General features: G+C 26.8%; 1 protein-coding gene across 8 annotated transcripts in view; it reads left to right on the plus strand.

Moving 5' to 3' along the window:
* Positions 1-18605, plus strand: part of LOC107440758 (annexin A4) — a 46773-nt gene that overhangs the window by 15549 nt on the left and 12619 nt on the right. For all 8 annotated transcript variants that reach the window (XM_016053778.4, XM_071177846.2, XM_016053779.4 and 5 more), the window contains exons 2-4: positions 1565-2173; positions 16666-16716; positions 18023-18113. In XM_016053778.4, coding sequence (XP_015909264.3) covers positions 1571-2173; positions 16666-16716; positions 18023-18113 — 745 coding nt within the window. In that variant the 5' untranslated portion in view covers positions 1565-1570. The remainder of the gene's footprint in view (positions 1-1564; positions 2174-16665; positions 16717-18022; positions 18114-18605) is intronic.

Here is an 18605-nt window from a genome sequence, read left to right on the forward strand (position 1 = left end):
TTTTAATCCTTTAAATAATTTTTTTTTTTTTTTTTTAAATGTTTTGAATTAAAAGATTATTTTGTTAGAAAATAAATTGTGTTAAGGTATGTTAAATTTTTTCTTTGTATAATTATAGTAAATACTAAAACAGTATAAATATTAACATTTAATCTTTAGAAACATATTTATTCATATTGTCACTGCAATTTACGTTGCATTTTAGAATTTTGAAGTTTTTCACTTATGCACTTTTTTGTCTTGGCCCCTTACACCGGTGCATAAGTGAGAGTGCACTGTATATATTAATGTTTGATATTATTATTATTGTTATTATTATTATTGTTATTATTATTATTGTTATTATTATTATTGTTATTATTATTATTGTTATTATTATTATAATGTTGTATTATCGTATTCCGTCCTGTTCACATAGAATCACACCCCAAAATTAAAAAACATTCATGCCTGATCCATATATCTTACCTGATTAGTGCAGTAAATGCTAATCAGGTGCGATTTACAAATCAGGTATATCATGCCTGATATTAGTTAGTCTATTAGTTATTAATTATATCTTATAACTCATGTATCATATCTCATTATTGTAGTAAACATTAACATCCTTATAAAACTTTGATGATTCAGTTACCTTTGACTATCATTAGCTCTAAGTTTACAGAAATAATTTAAACATTTACATATTTTATTTTCGTTGCCCTAGAGACAATAACTATGTTCATATATCTGATTAAATATAAGGCATTGGCAAGGAATTTAAGCAAGTTCAAGTTTTTTTATAATAATTATTTCCTACCTCTATGGTTATGTTTTAAATATTTTTTCTCCTTCCGCTTACAATATGTTAAATGTTGGTTTACTGACTCTCAATATTACTCTGACTTTACTCTATGATATGATAGTAGTGATTTAATTATGGCTTTGGTTAATATTAGTTTGTTAATTTAGTTTTATGTTGAGGTAGTGCTATGATAAATAGATATTAATTTTCTGGCATACTTTTAGTTTCCTGGTTTTGATTAAATAGCAGTCTACTATATAAATCAAGAGCTAAACTATTTCAACTGCAAACTAAAAATTGAGCTTGTGATAAAAGAATCAAGTTTCATAAATGCACATTCTTGAAAATATCATCACAATTAATTATTTTGTTTTAAGTAATTTATCAGTTCAAACGTAATATGTAATTTTGTCATTTTTACTCTAAATAGTTAAGCCCTTTCATGAAGAAAAAAAATCTTTTTTTTTTTTGTCTTGTTCATTTGATAAATGTTTTAAAATAATTATTTTTAGGTGGTAATTCACAAACTACATATTTTCACATATTTGTCTGATTCTAGACCCCATTCTCTTTTTCAGAAAAAATAAGCAAATCACAACTCTTTCTATGCTCAATAATAAAATGTTCACTTGTCATCAATCTATAAATCTCAAAAAAGAAAAACAAAAATTCTACACTTACATAAGATTTGTTATTCAAAGTGGAAATTTTGTACCTTTTACTATTAAACTATTCATCAAATACATGTATTTATTACTCTGAATATATGTTTTATTTTAGGAGATCATGAGTAATTGGAATCCTTTCACTCCTGATTTTAATCCTCCTCCTGGCATACCTAGAGGATATCCAGGTGCTATAAATCCCACTGCTCCTACTATGAATCCTGCTTACCCTCACTTGCCTATGGATCCTGTTACCAATCCTTCTAATAGACCACCAGGAGCTGCATATCCTTATCCTTCATCTAATCCTGCACCTGGTTCTCATCCTCCATCTGGGTCTCCTTATCCTCCATCTGGATCTCCTTATCCTCCAACCGGATCCCCTTATCCTTCATCTGGATCTTCTTATCCTCCCTCTGGATCTCCTTATCCTCCCTCTGGATCTCCTTATCCATCCACTGGCTCCCCATATCCACCCACTGGCTCCCCATATCCACCTACTGGCTCCCCATATCCACCTACTGGCTCCCCATATCCACCTACTGGCTCCCCATATCCACCTACTGGCTCACCATATCCACCTACTGGCTCACCATATCCACCTACTGGCTCATCAAATGCAGCAACTAATTCTCCTTATCCAACTGGCCCAACTCCATATTCCCATTCTGGCTCTTCTCCGTATCCAAATCATCAAAACAACTATCCTCAATCTATTAACAATGTAAGTACATAAAGTATTTTGAAAACTTTATTGTGAATATATTTTTTCTTTGAAAAAAATGCTCCTTTTTTTTTGCATGCTCCTTGTGCCAGTTGCTAAGAAGATCTGCAAAAAATAGATTTTAACTGTTAATTTTCAGTGCTTTTGCTGTATGCGTCACTGAATGTATTTAAGAACATAAACTCGGAAGTTGGATTAATTTATAGCAACACTTGTTAGGCCTTTTTATACTTTAGTGAATTTTATACTATATACATGTAAATTTTATAAACTATGTAACTGCTTAGAAATGTTTATTGACGCATGTAATATAACAATCTTGTTATATTACACGCGTCAGAACTTTTATTTATTGATTTTGAGCCACTGAATTCAAATATGATACCTATTAAAGGACTATTTAAATGGTTTTTAATGTGCCCCCCACCCTCCCCATAGAAAAACTTAAAGCCAAGGATTACAGCTATCATGATGAATTTTTGGCTTAATGAGAAACCACATATATTTAGTTCAAGAGGTTAACAATTCAAATAAGCATATTTTTTTAAAGATTTTTTTTTATTCACTACTTTTTAAATTATTCTTCAATTTTTTATGTATTTTTTTTTTCCTTACAGTTTCTCAAATTTTTCTTATGTTACCAAATTTGTATTTTTAGATAATTTTAATGAGGTACTTCGTTTCATATTTTTTTCTAAAAAACAAATATTAATGATAATGAAACATTAACTATGATGAAAAATACCTATTGTATGATAAGAGAAATTCTTGAATATGAGTATATTTTGTGGGCCTTTTTCTAGAGCATCTTTAACAATTATATGGTGAAAATTAAAATTTTGAGTTGTATTTCAAAATGGTTAGTTCCATCATAAAAAAAAGAACTCCATGTTTACTGTTTTTAAATAAAAAGACTAAGGTGGTTTACCAGGTTGCTCCTAAAAAATATCTGAAGTTATTTGTATCATGAAGTGTTCATTGATTATTTCTTGACTTTTTGAAACAATATTTATTAATATTAGTTTTAAGCAGTTAGTTTCCCAGTAGTTAAAACTTCTTCATTTTTAAACCTTATATTAAATTTTTAATTGCTAAAAAATACTTTAATTGCTAAAAATACTTGTATCCTATTTATTGAAAGTTTCACAATATAAGGATAGTTGTGTAAAGATTCAATTTTTTAAAAATAAGCTGGCTTGATTAAACTATTCTCAAAATATTGGGATCACCGCATTTAAAACATATTTTTGTATTGAAACTTTAAACTACATCCTGGCTATGCATAAATTGCAAACTCTGATGTTTAATTTGATATTTAGGGAAAAAAATATTAGAATTTTTAATTAGTCATAGTGGCTGAGGGGATAGAGCGCTCACCTCCCAATGAAGTGATTTGTGTTCAAATCCCTGCAATGGCTGGTCGATACAAATCCCACTCCTGGCTCTGACGAAAAATGTTCTCAGTGGTAGACGAATTATGAGTCAGAATACCCTTGCCGACAATCCAACACTGAGAGGTTCACATGGTTTTTCTCACCACACGACGCGGATGCGGGTTAGTTCTATCAAAAAGTCATCCCTGAAAGCAAATTTCACTTAATACATCCAGGAGTTCCATTGTCTTCTAGATTGGGTTTAAAATTACAAGGCTGCTGAGTTTAACATTGAAATTTTATAAATTTTTAAGATATTGAAATCGAACTTTTTTAATTAATTGTCAGATACGATTAACTGCAAAATCATGAAAAAAAATATTTATTTTTCCCCACCCATGTACATTATTGAAGAACTACTTTAATTACTTATATTGTGCAGTTTTCAAAGAATTTTCCTCACATTTTAAAGCAATAATTTTGTAATTAATTTTAAATTGCTCCAATTATTTTGTTTAATTTTATTAAGATTTTTTTAAATTATAGCAGAAAAAGAAAAAAAAAACGCAAGACGAAATAATTGTTGTTATAAAAATGTTCATATCATATCTCCGTAAATATTTTAGCTGAGATTACGAAATTTTGTGCAATTGTTACACATAAGAACCAAAATAACTGCACAAGTAACAAATCTATTGCTACAGTTTTTGGCATAAGGTGACCAAAAATATTATTTGCCGTTTGTAATTTATTGTCATTCCCTCAAACCTATAAAAGCTTTGAACTTCATTGATGTGTATATGAACTTGCCTGATCTAAACATTTCTGAAGTTATAAATTGATTCTCTTAGTGTTCCTTGAGAAAGATCAACAAATGTATTAGTATAGAAGTCTTGTCATTATTTTGTCCAACTCCTGTGTGTAGTATATTATGTGTTTATATAAATATATATATATTTATATAAATATATTATATAAATATATTATATAAATATATATATAATATATATATAAATATATATATAAATATATATATAAATATATATATAAAAAAATTTTAAAAAAATATATATATATATATAATTTGTGGAAAACCCTTGATCCTTTTGAGCTTTATTTTTAAAAAATATAAAAAACTGCATGGAAAATTGCTCGAAACTTTTTACGTTTTTACGATATTCAAATAAGACTTTTCATTAATTGCCAAATAAGATTCACTACAAAATTATGGAAAAAAAAATTTTTTAATGTTTTTCGTGCTCTCCTATCTTGCGTAGTTTTAAGCGAACTTTTTTCAAATTTTAAAACAAAATTTTTGTATTTAATTTTAAATTGATCCACCGGAAATTTTGTTTCATTTTACTGAAAATTTTTAAAGTTATAGCAACAAAAAAAAGAAGAAAAAACGTAAGTCTAAAAATTTATCAAGGTGTCCGCATTTCTAAAATTATTTAATCCATAATTTCGAAATTTTACTCAGTTGTTGCAAATAACAATTAAAGTAATCGCCTGATTCGCCTTATTGCCTGATTTTCTTGCATAGTGTGTTTAAAAACGCTAGTTTTTTTTTCTTAATTTATTGCAGGCCCTTTAAATTTCTGAAAGCTTTAAACCTTATTGCAAAGTAAGAAAAATCGAGTAATCGTATGAGCTAAACGAGTCTTAAGTTGCAAAATAATCCTCTGCGTATTTCTTAAGAAATTTAAAACAAAAATGTTTTTGTAAATGTTTTTTTTCTTTCCATTATTGTAGAGTAGTGTGTATCTATATATGTTGCAACTAGGACTGGGCGATATTAGAAATTATATATCGTGATATATCGTCAGTTTCGCATCGCGATATAGCGATGTATCGCGATATAGTATTTTTGAATTTCATTTACTTTAAGGCACAGAAAGTCAGATTTCTATCAAGACTTCATACGCATATTGATTTAAATCAATTTATAAATTTGAAAATATATATGTTTTGCTAAAGAAAGATATTAAATAAATTGACTAAGATGTACAAATCTTACTTAAAATATTTATTGAAAAAATGTGTGTAGATACAGAATGAAATATTTGCACTTCTTTATCGTTTATAAGGTATAAGCAGTCTTAATTTAAGTTAACCCCTAAAACACCCTTAATGAAAAAAAATATTGTTATTAAACAAAAGCTGATTTTAAAATTTCAAAATATATTTTAATTAAAATAAAAGTTAGATTGACTAAAAGTCGAAGTTTAAAATTAAAAATGTTCGAATTTTAAACTAAAAAGTAAACATAAGATTTGTAATAATTTCTTAAAATTTTCGTTCTCTGAAAGATTTCTCAGTTTAAAAATAAAAAGGGAATTTTATAAAGATATCTAGCTGAAATTATTGAAAGAAAATTTAAAAAATTAAAAAAAAAGTTTGTTAAGAAATTCATTATACACTTAAAACAAAGTGTTAAAAATATATTTTTTTTTTTTAAAAAAAAGAAACTTTTTTTAACAAATCAATATTTGCTTGTACTATTATGCGTAAATAATTACAGAATTATTAAGTTCGATCGTAATGTTCAAATTCTTAATGAAGAAGTAAACACAAGTTTTGTTATATTTTCTAAAAATGATCACGCAAATAACAAAAGATTTCTTAGTTTAAAAATAAAAAAATAAATAAAAGTGAAATTTATCAATATATTTACCTAACAGCATAGGAACAAAATTTAAAAAATAAGTTCGTTAAAAAATTATTTGTATGCTTAAAACAAAGAGCTAAATAAATTTAAGAAAAAAAAATGCTTCTTAAACACTATTTTTATTATTATTTCATATAAATAATTAAATTAAATTAAATAATGACCGAGTTATGAACGAAAAACAAAGTAAGGCAAAGTTTCTTAATTAAATTCTTAAAAATAAAAAAAGAATTGTGATATTCGGTAATATATTTAGCTAATTAACTAATAATATAAAACGAAAATTAAAAAAAAATAATGATTTTACTCTCTAATAAAACGAAGTAGTAATTGATAAAAAAAAAAAGAAAAAGAAATGAATAAAATTCGCAAACTTTTCAAATTCTTTTGAACAAATAAAGTTTATTGACTTATGTCCAAAAAATAAGTTTTGTTTTAACTTTATTTCTAAAAATAAAAACTCAAGATTTATAAATTTAAGATCAGTAATAGAAGCCCATTAAATTATTAGAAGTTTTATCCGAAAGGTTTTTAATAAATTAAAAGAAAGTAAAAAAATAACCTAACAAATTTATTTACTTTAATTTAATTCCTTATGGGTGCCTTAAATTAGATTTCCGATAATTTTCACATTTAAAAATATAAAAAAAGTTTTGTCAGAAAATAAATAAAAAACTTACCTAATTAATGAAGAAACTTTTCTTTATAAATTCTTTTCAATAATAGATTGCGTTCAGAACAAGGTTACGACGGCGATCACGAAGTTAATCCCATAGAAAATAATCTACAAGAAACGATTTCAAATCGCGAAGGTGCGAAAACGAACATGTGATATAACGATATAAGGTCTCAAAAGTGATTCTGATTCTACCGCTCATCAGTCAAGGCCGTCTCAACATAACGAAACAATATCGTCTTCCACAGCGCGAGTTGGCATCGGAACGTAAGAGAAAGTCCTTGCGTGTATCGCTATATCGTTATATCGTCTTCTTCACTCGACGGCTTAAATCAGATTTCTGATGCATCGCTTGGAATGAAAGTTGCTGTATCGGTTTGCCGATATAGGCGTTAAATCGATATGTCGCGATATATCGATTTATAGCCCAGTCCTAGTTGCAACAATTTTGAAATTTTAAAAAATGTAGTTTTTAAGCTTTAATACAGAAAGTTTGGCTTTTCTCATATCTGTTGATATTTCAGAAAATGAAAATCTACTGCTCAAAAGTCGAAGTTTGTTCACATATTTTGCCCTTATGAGGTGAATGTTAATAATTTTTTCTAACTTAGATGCACTATAACACGTTAGATAGATAATGCTTGTCACTTCTATTATGCACAATATAAAAACTGAGCACCTTTTTATAACTTCTTATCTTGTAATTGATAAGAGACCTTAAAATTAGAGATAAAGACCTTAAATATGCTATTTAATTAGTGCAGACATTATGTTAAGATACAACATCAGAAACAAAAACTTATTTTCTCTAAATATATATATTTCTTTTTTTTTTTTTCCTCGATGGAATCTGAACCTTTTCTTTCTCAATATATAAATTGAAAACTGTTCGAAAGATGCTTTGCAAATTTTGGATTTCGTCTTTTAAAATTACATGATGTTGAATCATGAAAAGCATATGTAGATACAATTTGAAATCTTCCCGATAATTATTAAATTAGGTGTAAAATATTTATATCATGAATATTTGTTGCATAAAATATCTTTGGATAAACAGGTTTTGTACGTGCTCAAAAATAAATGAATAAAATGCAAAAAATAACGGACCGCCTAGAATAACTTCGTATTTTTAAAAAAGTCGTACAATTAATAAAAAGTCTTAATTTTAAAATTCGATTTTTCATAAACTATTCCACTGATTTCGCTCAAATTGTGTATTTTGCCATGTAAAATTACATTCTTTAAAATGATGTAAAAAATTATATGCCTTAAAATTTTAAATTTTTTTAACTATTATTAAATAAGATAATTAAAATTGATAACTATTTACTTAAAGTTATTTTTTTACATAGAATTAACTATCTTTGGATAAATGAATTTTAAACTCTCGTGCAATTTTTTTTAAATTCGCTTGAAAAGTTCTTAAGATATGACGAAATACGCAAAAAGTAAAATTAACATTAAAGGATCCAAACTTAAGACCGCTCTCCTGATGAATTCTGAGGACCATATTTTCTAGATTGCAGCTACCCTCCATATTTTGATGATAATAATCCGAATACGTTGAGAAAATTACATGCGAATACTTTCAGATGTTTCAGGGAAAGTACTTTTTAGTACCTGATTGCGTAACTTAAAATATAGTCTGCACTAATAAATTACCATATTTGAGGTCACCCCAATCTACAGGAACCATTAAGATTGAGTCCTAGAACGTGGAGTTCCGATCATTAAAGGTCTCAAACTTTCGACCGCTTTTCTGACTTAGCTATTGGGATCATATTTTCCAGATTTCGGTTACCCTCCATATTTTTAGGATTAAAATCCGAATCCGTTGACAAAAAGGTATATTTATTCAGAGAAAGTCTCCCGTTTTGTATCTGATTTCGAAACTTAAAACATTATCTGCACTAATTAATTAGCATAATTAAGGTCACCCCTTTAAACCATTTAGAATTGAGTCCTAGTATGTGAAGATCTGATGATTAAATCAAAAGTTATTCATTGTGTTCCGTTTTTTATTTTTCAAAATATAAATCTAATCATTAGATCAACAAAAAACAAAACGAAAAAAAAAAACATTTTTATTTTACGAACTGTATTTTAGTTCATATCTTATATCTGATCTCTGATAACCTGTGCTTAAAATTTTGCATTATTTGCAATGTAATAATATTCTTAGTACTTAAATGTCATCATCATCATAGTTGGCCAGACAGCCCAATGTGAGCCAATGCCTTCCTCTGAAGATTTCTCCATGACGACTTCCGATTTACCTTTGATCTCCAATTCTTTTCATTAATTGCGAGAAAATCAGACTCCACTGAGTCAGCCCATCTTAACCGCGGTACTTAAATATACTTCACTAAAATTAAATACAGTACTAAAATTAATTCAAAAGTGGTGGCGTGAAAGGTGGTAATTCGGACAACTTAGCGGGTTCCTCTGATATCAGTTTATATTAAAAAAATAAAATAAAACATGAGGCCGGAAATTGGTTAATTAGGAGAAAAAACGGAATTAACAAAAAGAAAAAATTATTTAAATAAATTGATACTCTTTCGAATAAAAAACGAAATCTTTATTGTGGTATTGCACTTGGAATATGGCAGTGCTGCTACTTTATACTTCCTAATTATGCTTATTAGTGACTTATTAACACTGCTAAAAAAATTTATTTTTTTCGTAAAAGAAAATTTTTTATAACAATTTTTTTCTTAATGAAATAACAATTATTAAGAGAAAAATTGTTTTTTTAATTAATCAGTCTTTTGCCTTTTTTGCCCAATCGGTACGGCCCGTACTACTTCACTGTTATATTGGTACACTAATTTCACTATTAATAATAAATATGTTACATTTAGGAATTGAAGTACGTGTTGTTTGCCATTGGTAATCGAGATCTTATGCTTCAAATGAAAGTATGACTGAATTTTTACATTACAAAAGACACCTGTTTCGAAATTAATTTCACTCGTTTTATGTTGTAATGTAATGAGTTCATTTACTTATTTTGTATCTCATTTTACAATCGCAGTTTTCTCCTTATTAATAATCTAAAAAATCTCCATTGAATAAAAACTTAGAATAGAATGAAAAGTAATTAAATAATTCATTTGAAGGTTTTCTTTATTTTGATAGAGATCAGAGGGTTGGTTAACATTGCATCTAGAAAACTGGTTTTTTTCGGGTCACAGAAGGGGAGGATCCCAATGAATCATTGGAGTATTTTCTAAATAATTTTAATGAATTTGAAAATTATTTTTTTAATACTTTGTGGTTAGGTTGTTGTTACTCTAAAATACACCATTTCGTTTATGTACGTATATGCTTAAAATTACTCCGAACAAGCTCACTCTTTTTCTATTTGTCTAAAATTGCTTTTAAGTTAAGAAGAAGAAGAAAAAAAACATTTATTTTGTATTTATTTACTTTTTTTTTTAATTCTTTCGGAACTTATAAAATCTTCAGCGTAAAAAAATTAAAAATATACATACTTTTTCAAACTAATTTATCTATATGAATATCTTAATTAGTTTAGGTAAAATACTATAATCATTTATGTGTAATTAAAATATAAGAATCCATAAATTATTTTCAGGGAAAATTCGTTTGAAGTACAACTTTTGTAATTAAAAAAAAAATACACTGGAAAACAATTTCTGTTTTTTCTCGTTTTCTGTTGCATGAGATTTTTTAACGGATTTTTGATATTTTCACGTCGCTGATTTCAAATTTACAATCGTTTCCTTTCTCCGAACTACAATATATTTTTAAATGTCATTTTTAGTCTATTTTTGTCGAAATGTACAAGATTAAAAACGTCATATATAACAGAGATCACATAAAAGTTGCGACTAACTTCTAGAAGAGTTACGTCGCATCACTAGGATTAAAATTGCATAGGAACCCGTGTCCGGATATGTGATCATACGCCGCTTGGGACTCTTCCCGATTATGAATTATTTCTTCGTGTGCTTCTGAACGGATCATAATAGGAAAACTTCCTTAGCCGCGAACGATGACATTTCCGGGTTTAGCTTTTTATGCAGTTTTAATCTCGATGATGTGCTGTAACGCCCCTAGATTAAAAATGGTTTAGCTTTAAAAGCATAACTAATTTGAAATCCCCACTCTCGAATCTGGCAAGGCCAAGTATATGTTTAAATGTACTTGGTAAAATAAATGTACTTAATTAGTTTAGGTAAAATACTATAATCATTTATGTGTAATTAAAATATAAGAATCCATAAATTATTTTCAGGGAAAATTCGTTTGAAGTACAACTTTTGTAATTAAAAAAAAAATACACTGGAAAACAATTTCTGTTTTTTCTCGTTTTCTGTTGCATGAGATTTTTTAACGGATTTTTGATATTTTCACGTCGCTGATTTCAAATTTACAATCGTTTCCTTTCTCCGAACTACAATATATTTTTAAATGTCATTTTTAGTCTATTTTTGTCGAAATGTACAAGATTAAAAACGTCATATATAACAGAGATCACATAAAAGTTGCGACTAACTTCTAGAAGAGTTACGTCGCATCACCAGGATTAAAATTGCATAGGAACCTATACCCGGATATGTTGTCATACGCCGCTTGGGGTGCTTCCCGATTATGAATTATTTCTTCGTGTGCTTCTGAACGGATCATAATAAGAAAGCTTCCTTAGCCGCGAACGATGACATTTCCGGGTTTAGCTTTTTATGCAGTTTTAATCTCGATGATGTGCTGTAACGCCCCTAGATTAAAAATGGTTTAGCTTTAAAAGCATAACTAATTTGATATCTCCACTCTCAAATCAGGCAAGACCAAGTATATGTTTAAATGCAACATAAAATTTGTTACCTAGTGTTATTTATCGATAGTAATAGATGCATTTTATGAGGGGGAAAAACTTATTTTTAATAATAAATTTGGTCAAAACTGCTTGATACATTCCCATATTCTGTATCAGCAAAACCACGATCACTGGTCTCGACTGTTGGATTCATAATATCGCTAATTTGGTGAAACAATGACGTAACTGCAAAATCAACCTAAATAGAGAAATTATCAGTTACGTCATTGTTAAAATCAGTCTTAATAGAGAAATTATCAGTTACGTCATTGTTTCACCAAATGAGCGATATTATGAAATACATTTTAATTACTTTTCAAATATCCGCCCGTATGACGAAAAATCATCATTTCACTGCTAATCTCCTGTAGCCTTACTTTATTTTATTTTTTTACCGGCGTTGAGCAGAACCCAATTCTGAGTCAATATTAAACTCCGTATCCTTGGAATTTTCAACCCAATCCAAAAGACAAGGGAACTCATAGGTGAAGCATTAGGGCAAACTAGCTTTCGTAGAATTTTAGATGTAACTAACTTGATTTTTTTTTTTTTTTACATGGTGGGGGAAGCCTTGAAATCCTTCCACTGTTAGCCTGTGGACAAGGAAATCCAATAGCCGTATGATTAAAATTCGTCATTTGTATATTGTAGTCAATAATTAATTATCAAAAAAATGCCTGCATTTGGTCAATAACGGTGCAAATGAGGCCAGACGAATCTGTGGTGGGTGTATTCGTATTCCCTTTTTCTATGCAACTCTAATAAATTACAATAATATAAGACTATATTATTTCTTACGCCAAAAAATACACTTAATATCTTTCCTCAAGTCAAAAAATTCTCATAAAAAATAATAATTTATTAATTAGCTTAATAAAATAAGTACAATTAAGACCTTTAAAAAAATAAAATACTTAGTTTCTGTTCCTAAGCAGGCCCATTATGATAGTTTTGCCCATTAACAGGTTTAAACTATAACAGACATCACAATTAAGTAATCATTTAAAAGCAGTGAGAATAATTTTTTTTTAAAAAAACATTCTGAATTACAGGTAATTTAATACGTTGACTTTTTTATGGTAATATAATTTGACGAAAAAAAACTGAATTTATTAATTATTTGGTATAAATCACAAAAATTACACGATCTGCTTGTGCTTAGAATCCAATGTGTTATTAACTATTGCCCGCCAAATTTCTTGTTAAAAATTTTTTTCTTTCTTTCTTTTGATAATTAATCTGATTTTATATTTTTGTTTTAATTGTAGGAAAAATAATCCGTGTCTCCTAATCAGTCTTGAAAATATTTCTAAGAACATACGTTTTCTTAGCAGTAAAAGATAAAAATCAGGTTTTCTGTTCAATGCTAATCGCATTTTTTATACATTTCTCAAGTTTCAAGGAAATTTTCAAGAAAAAAAGAAAAAACTATTGTTTTCAATAGTGGGAAATATAATGATTGCATAAAGCACATGTTTCAGTTTTAACATTCTGACGTATATAGCCTTAAGCTACTATTCTATTTAAAACAACAATATACTGACTCAATCGCGATTTCCCAATTTCTGTGTCACGGTTGCGTTTATCATCTGTTCGCCATCCATCCGTTTGCTTCTTTTTATTTTTTTCTTCCTTGTTTCGATATGCGGGAATTAAAAAGAAAAAAAAGAAAAACGCGCGGCTCTCTTGGGTTATGGAAGTTGAAAATAGCGCACAAATGAACGCTTCGGAGAAAAATTATTCTTGATGTTGACAAAGGCTAGTTTATGTACACGTAGTTTAGGCGAGGATAAAAAGGGAAAATGAAACTCCAATTTTCCCTTTTCATCTACTCTTTTTTCTTTTTCTCTTGTCATCGATTATTATACATATGTTCTAGCAGATTTTATTATTCATTCATTCATTCATTATATTATTCATCATTTCGGCGAATGAAAACCTTTACATATTATTGTTTCCTTTTTTACTTCCTAATAAAACGGATCAGCTACTGAGTTTCATTCTATATTTATTTCTAATTATTGGAACCATATGCTTTACAGAGGAACATAAATTTAAATAATTAACTGCCATGCAACAGGTTTTAAAAGACAAAAGCGAAAATATTTAACGCAAATAAATTTTGATTACATTTTAATTTTTTTATCGGATATATGTATACAAAAAATAGGATATTTCAGGATAAATAAGAATATTTCATACAAATCCGTATGAAAGTTATCTTTTAAGTTGCATTTTTTTTTTCAAATTCGAGGAACATATGATATGTATGGTATTAATGATTTATGTGTATTAATTATTTATGAGTATTAATTATTTATTTTACTCTGCAAGAATATTCTATCTAAAAAAAGAAAGAAAGGAAGAAAACAAAAGCAAACAGGATCTTGAAAAAATATTGCTTGCTTTGTAAATCGATTATGGATTTTCTACATCCTATAAGTAACACCTTTGTAACTTTAATAACTTATTTTTTAAAAGAAGTATTTTTACAGATTAAATTTTCCCTAATTTAAAAAAAAAAAAATTTTTTTTTAGTTAAACGTAAGAACGCTAGCTGAATAACAAAATGTTGTAGCATTGTATATTTTTAACCTACAGTTGTGTTTTGTTTAATGCAATTTATTAGTTTTACCTATTAAAATAAATGTAGGTTAAAAATATACAATGCAACCTTCGTGTCACTTCTATTTGGAAAGATAATGAAAATTGAGTTGCTAAAAAATGAAACACCCTACTTCACAATTTGCACGTACATTAAAGAAATGATACGAGATATAAGTTGTAAATTAAAAAGGTAGAAGAAAGAAATAATTTCTTTTCATTTACTTCAACCTTGAAAATTGTTAAGTTGTAAATGAGGCGTAAAAAGTCCCCTCACCCCTCCCATCTACATCATTTGAAGCATTCCATAAATGTAATGAGTTGAAACTTTTCCCCATTATCCCTATCTTTCCATGAATAAATAGGGAATTTCATCCACGGGTAAGGAAAAAACGGCCTTTCCGGTTGCACAAACATCTTGACATCCCAGGTTCCGTTTAACTTTAGTCACCGCTTTCAGATTTGTGGGTAGAGTTATTAAATTCGATCATCTGTAGCGGCGTTTGTTACTTGTAAGTTTATTTTTAAACAGATCATCTCAATTCATGTAGTTTTAATTTATGTAATCATTTTATTTAAAAAGACACATCACCTATTTACTTTTCTCTTACTAGAAAATTGCATCTGTTCTGCTTTACGAATGAGTATAATTTAAAGCTTTTTACTTAGACTATATGGATTGTTTATAATCTGTTATGTGCTAAGTTTGAAAATTATCTTTGAGTAGGTATAAAGTAAACAAAAGTTTTCTTCTATTTTGGTGATTGTTTTCTTGTTAATATATTTTGAACAGAATATCTTTCGTCCTTTAATTTTGAATCTATGCTTTATATTTTTATTGAAATTCATATCCTTGTTTGTTTTGTTTTTTTTCCCCTGATGTTTATATGTAACAATTAAAAATGAAATCTTTATGTATTTTCTTTATTTATGTATTTATTTGTTAAGGCTGTTTTCAAATAAATTCATCAATAATTTTAATCTCTTGATGATTTTATAATTAATAAAAAATCATTTATTTAAATCGAGAAATAATTATGAGATAATTATTATAAACAAATCACTCTTATTAAAAGATTTTGGGAAAATAAAATTTAAAAAGAAAAAACTTTTTTTTCCAGAAATTTCAAATTTATTTTAAACAAGTTTACAAATCATTTTCAGTTACTTACTTGCTACTAATATCAATAAAAATAATTATTAAAAAAAATATTATTATTTTTACAAAATAATATAAGCATACAGATGTCAGGTATTGGCTTCCTCTCCTATATCTTGTAAACTTATATTTTTTATCGAATATTTACACAAAAAAATGATTTTTTAAATATTTTTCTGAGTATGAAAATCTTTTTATTATGCTACTATTGTATTTTTTGCATCATTATCAATGCAAAAATGTTTAGGTATTTTATTGAATTAATGTTGCTAAGCATAAGTTATTATATTTATATAATTTTCATAAACTTGCTGAAAAGATAATAAAAAACAATTCAGTGAAAAGTAAGTTAATTAGTTATTATCTAATTAAACATTTAAGTTTATCTAAATTATGTTTCTCAGAATAATGTAATAATGATTAACTTTAAAAATCTTCATTGTTCAATACTTGTTAATATTTTTATTATTATATTACTTTGTACTGCTTTCAAGTTTTAAAAAATTAAAGAAAACCCTACTGTAAGAATTGTTTATTTTATTCAATTCTTAATTTAATGTTTTATTTATTTATTTTTATGTTTATTTGAAACTGAATATTGTCCATATAATTTTTATTCTCACTAATCAATTTATTAAACCAATATCTCAGTTATTTTTTTGCTTCTTGATAACTTTGCTAAATAAAAATAGAAAAAAATGAATTTTTTAATCCATCATTTCTCATTAAAATCCAGTTTTATCCTGACTTTTTGAATAATTTTCCAGAACAATTAACTTAATGTTCTAAGTAATTATGTTGGTTGGGTTTTATATTATTTTTTACAAGCTTTTCTTCCTGATTTAAAATTAATGTAAAAATAAAGAATTTTAAAAAAAAACATTTGTAATATTTTATAGATTACTTGTAACTTTTTTTGCATGAAAGCTTTAATTTTAAGAGCTTTATTTGATATAGATTTTATCAAATGAACTGACAGACTCGATCCTAATTGTGTCTTTCATATTTGCAACTTATATTCTGTCAATGACTTTTGTTCTTTTTGTTTAACAAATTATATAATCTTTAAATTTTTAAATATATTTTTCTTCATTAATACCAAATGAACCCAAAAGTGTTGTCTCAAAACCAATGCTTGCTTCAATTAAAAACTTTCTCTTTTCCTTCAGAATAATAGAACAGCTGGTTATCCACCTGGAAACTACGGAAAAATGGCTGAGGTAAGCAATCTTCACATTTTTGTAACTAAAAACGCCAATAAATTTTCAATAACACACATTTTGAAAATGTTTTTTATACTTATTTTAACTATATTTGATGTACTAATTGCGGTAAACAAACAGTTTTTCTTTTCCAGCTCTTTAAATGCAACTAAGTTACATGATATATGATTTTTCTTAGTGTCATAAGCAAAATTTAATGTTTTTTTTTCCTAACTGACTTAGTGTATTAATTTTAAATGTTAAAAGCTTTTTTTATCAGCTCTATTTTTATTGAGTCTTCAAAAGAGTAATTCTTCTAAATTGAGATAATTTTTAAATAAATTCATTGTTTGTATTAAGTTTTGTATTTAAAATTGCTGTACGGTAATACATATTTTTTTCCTTAAATTTGTTATAATTGTTTGTTGAAAATCAACAACTATGATTGCAGCATTTCTCTTTTTGTAGACCTTTATAAACATTAATCTAAAGTTTTTAACATATATAAAAAATTATAGTTAGTTTTTTTTTAACTTAACTAGTAAAAGTTTAACTAGTGAAGAATTATTACTTCTTTATGTTTTATAATGGTTGATAAATATTTATGGAAATATAAATTAAAAAAATTTTTTTATGTAATAATTCAAAATTATCCTAGGGCTTTTTTTTTTTCTAAAGTATACATGGCGATTGAATACTAAAATTCCTTTTAAATCCCTATAAATGTACTAAACTGCAGCACATTTTGCATTTTAGTCCAATTTGTTTGAATTAATTTAAACTGAACTTACGATAGTGTAAATTTAAATATGCTCTCATTATAAAAGTCTTTGAATATTTGGTGAAACAAACATTTTATATGTAATTTGGATCATGTATGTGTTAGCTTAGGTAAAATGTTGTTTTTCAATTAAATATTCTTAGATTCATAAACAAATATTTTAAAATTTTATTCTAAATTAATTTACTCAAAAGTTATTTTAATCAGGATGCTATCTAAAACTAGTAAATATTGCTAGAGTATCCCCATAGTTTATATTTCATTTAAAACTTTTATGATAGCCTACGTAAATTTAAAAGAATAGATTTTTCTTTGATATAAATTAATAATTTTAAGTAATTTCTTCTTTTTTTTTATTTTGATGATTAAAAGTTTTCTATTTTTAAATTTTTTTTCCTCCAAAATTAGAGTATAGCTTTAGCAAGTATTATCCCTTTATTTTATTGTTAGGAAATGAATTATTTCTAATGTTTAGTTGCCTTTGTTTGTAAAGGAAATTACCCATGATACGAGATTTAATTTTTCTTACATGATTTGTTTTAGTACATTACTGGTGAAGGAACTGTCCATCCCTATCAAAATTTTGACCCAAAGCTGGATGCTGAATTACTTAGGAAAGCCATGAAAGGCTTTGGTAATATAAATATTTGTCACTTTTTGATTTCCTTGTAACTAATTTCATATTTTTATTTGTAATTATTATGGTTCGCATCACTATTTCAACAATTGTTGCCAAATGTCACTAAAATCCTATGCATAGGGGATAAATTTGTTGATTTGAAGTATGTTAATTTTCAAAATAGTAGGGGAAAATAATTTTTTTCTTCGTGAATTTAAAAATAGATATTGTTGTACTAATTTTTTTGTTCTAAGTGTAGTGTGGAGTTCAAATGTGTGGTATTTAAATGGAATAACTGTATGTGTCTGGTACTAATAATATTAAATTTAAATCTTGAAATTTCAAATTTTCATCTTGTGCTGTTCTTTGCATTCATGTACTGACAGCATAATTGTTTATTAATAAAGTAATATTTATTGCTCTTTTAAAATTGACTTTATTTAAAATTTAATGGTTTTTAGATAATTAATTTTTATTATAACATTTTATTAGTTCTTACTTCCTCTG

Source organism: Parasteatoda tepidariorum, chromosome 2 (assembly GCF_982258835.1).
Source record: "Parasteatoda tepidariorum strain Cologne lab strain chromosome 2, Ptep-v5.0, whole genome shotgun sequence".
Classification (NCBI taxonomy): domain Eukaryota; kingdom Metazoa; phylum Arthropoda; class Arachnida; order Araneae; family Theridiidae; genus Parasteatoda; species Parasteatoda tepidariorum.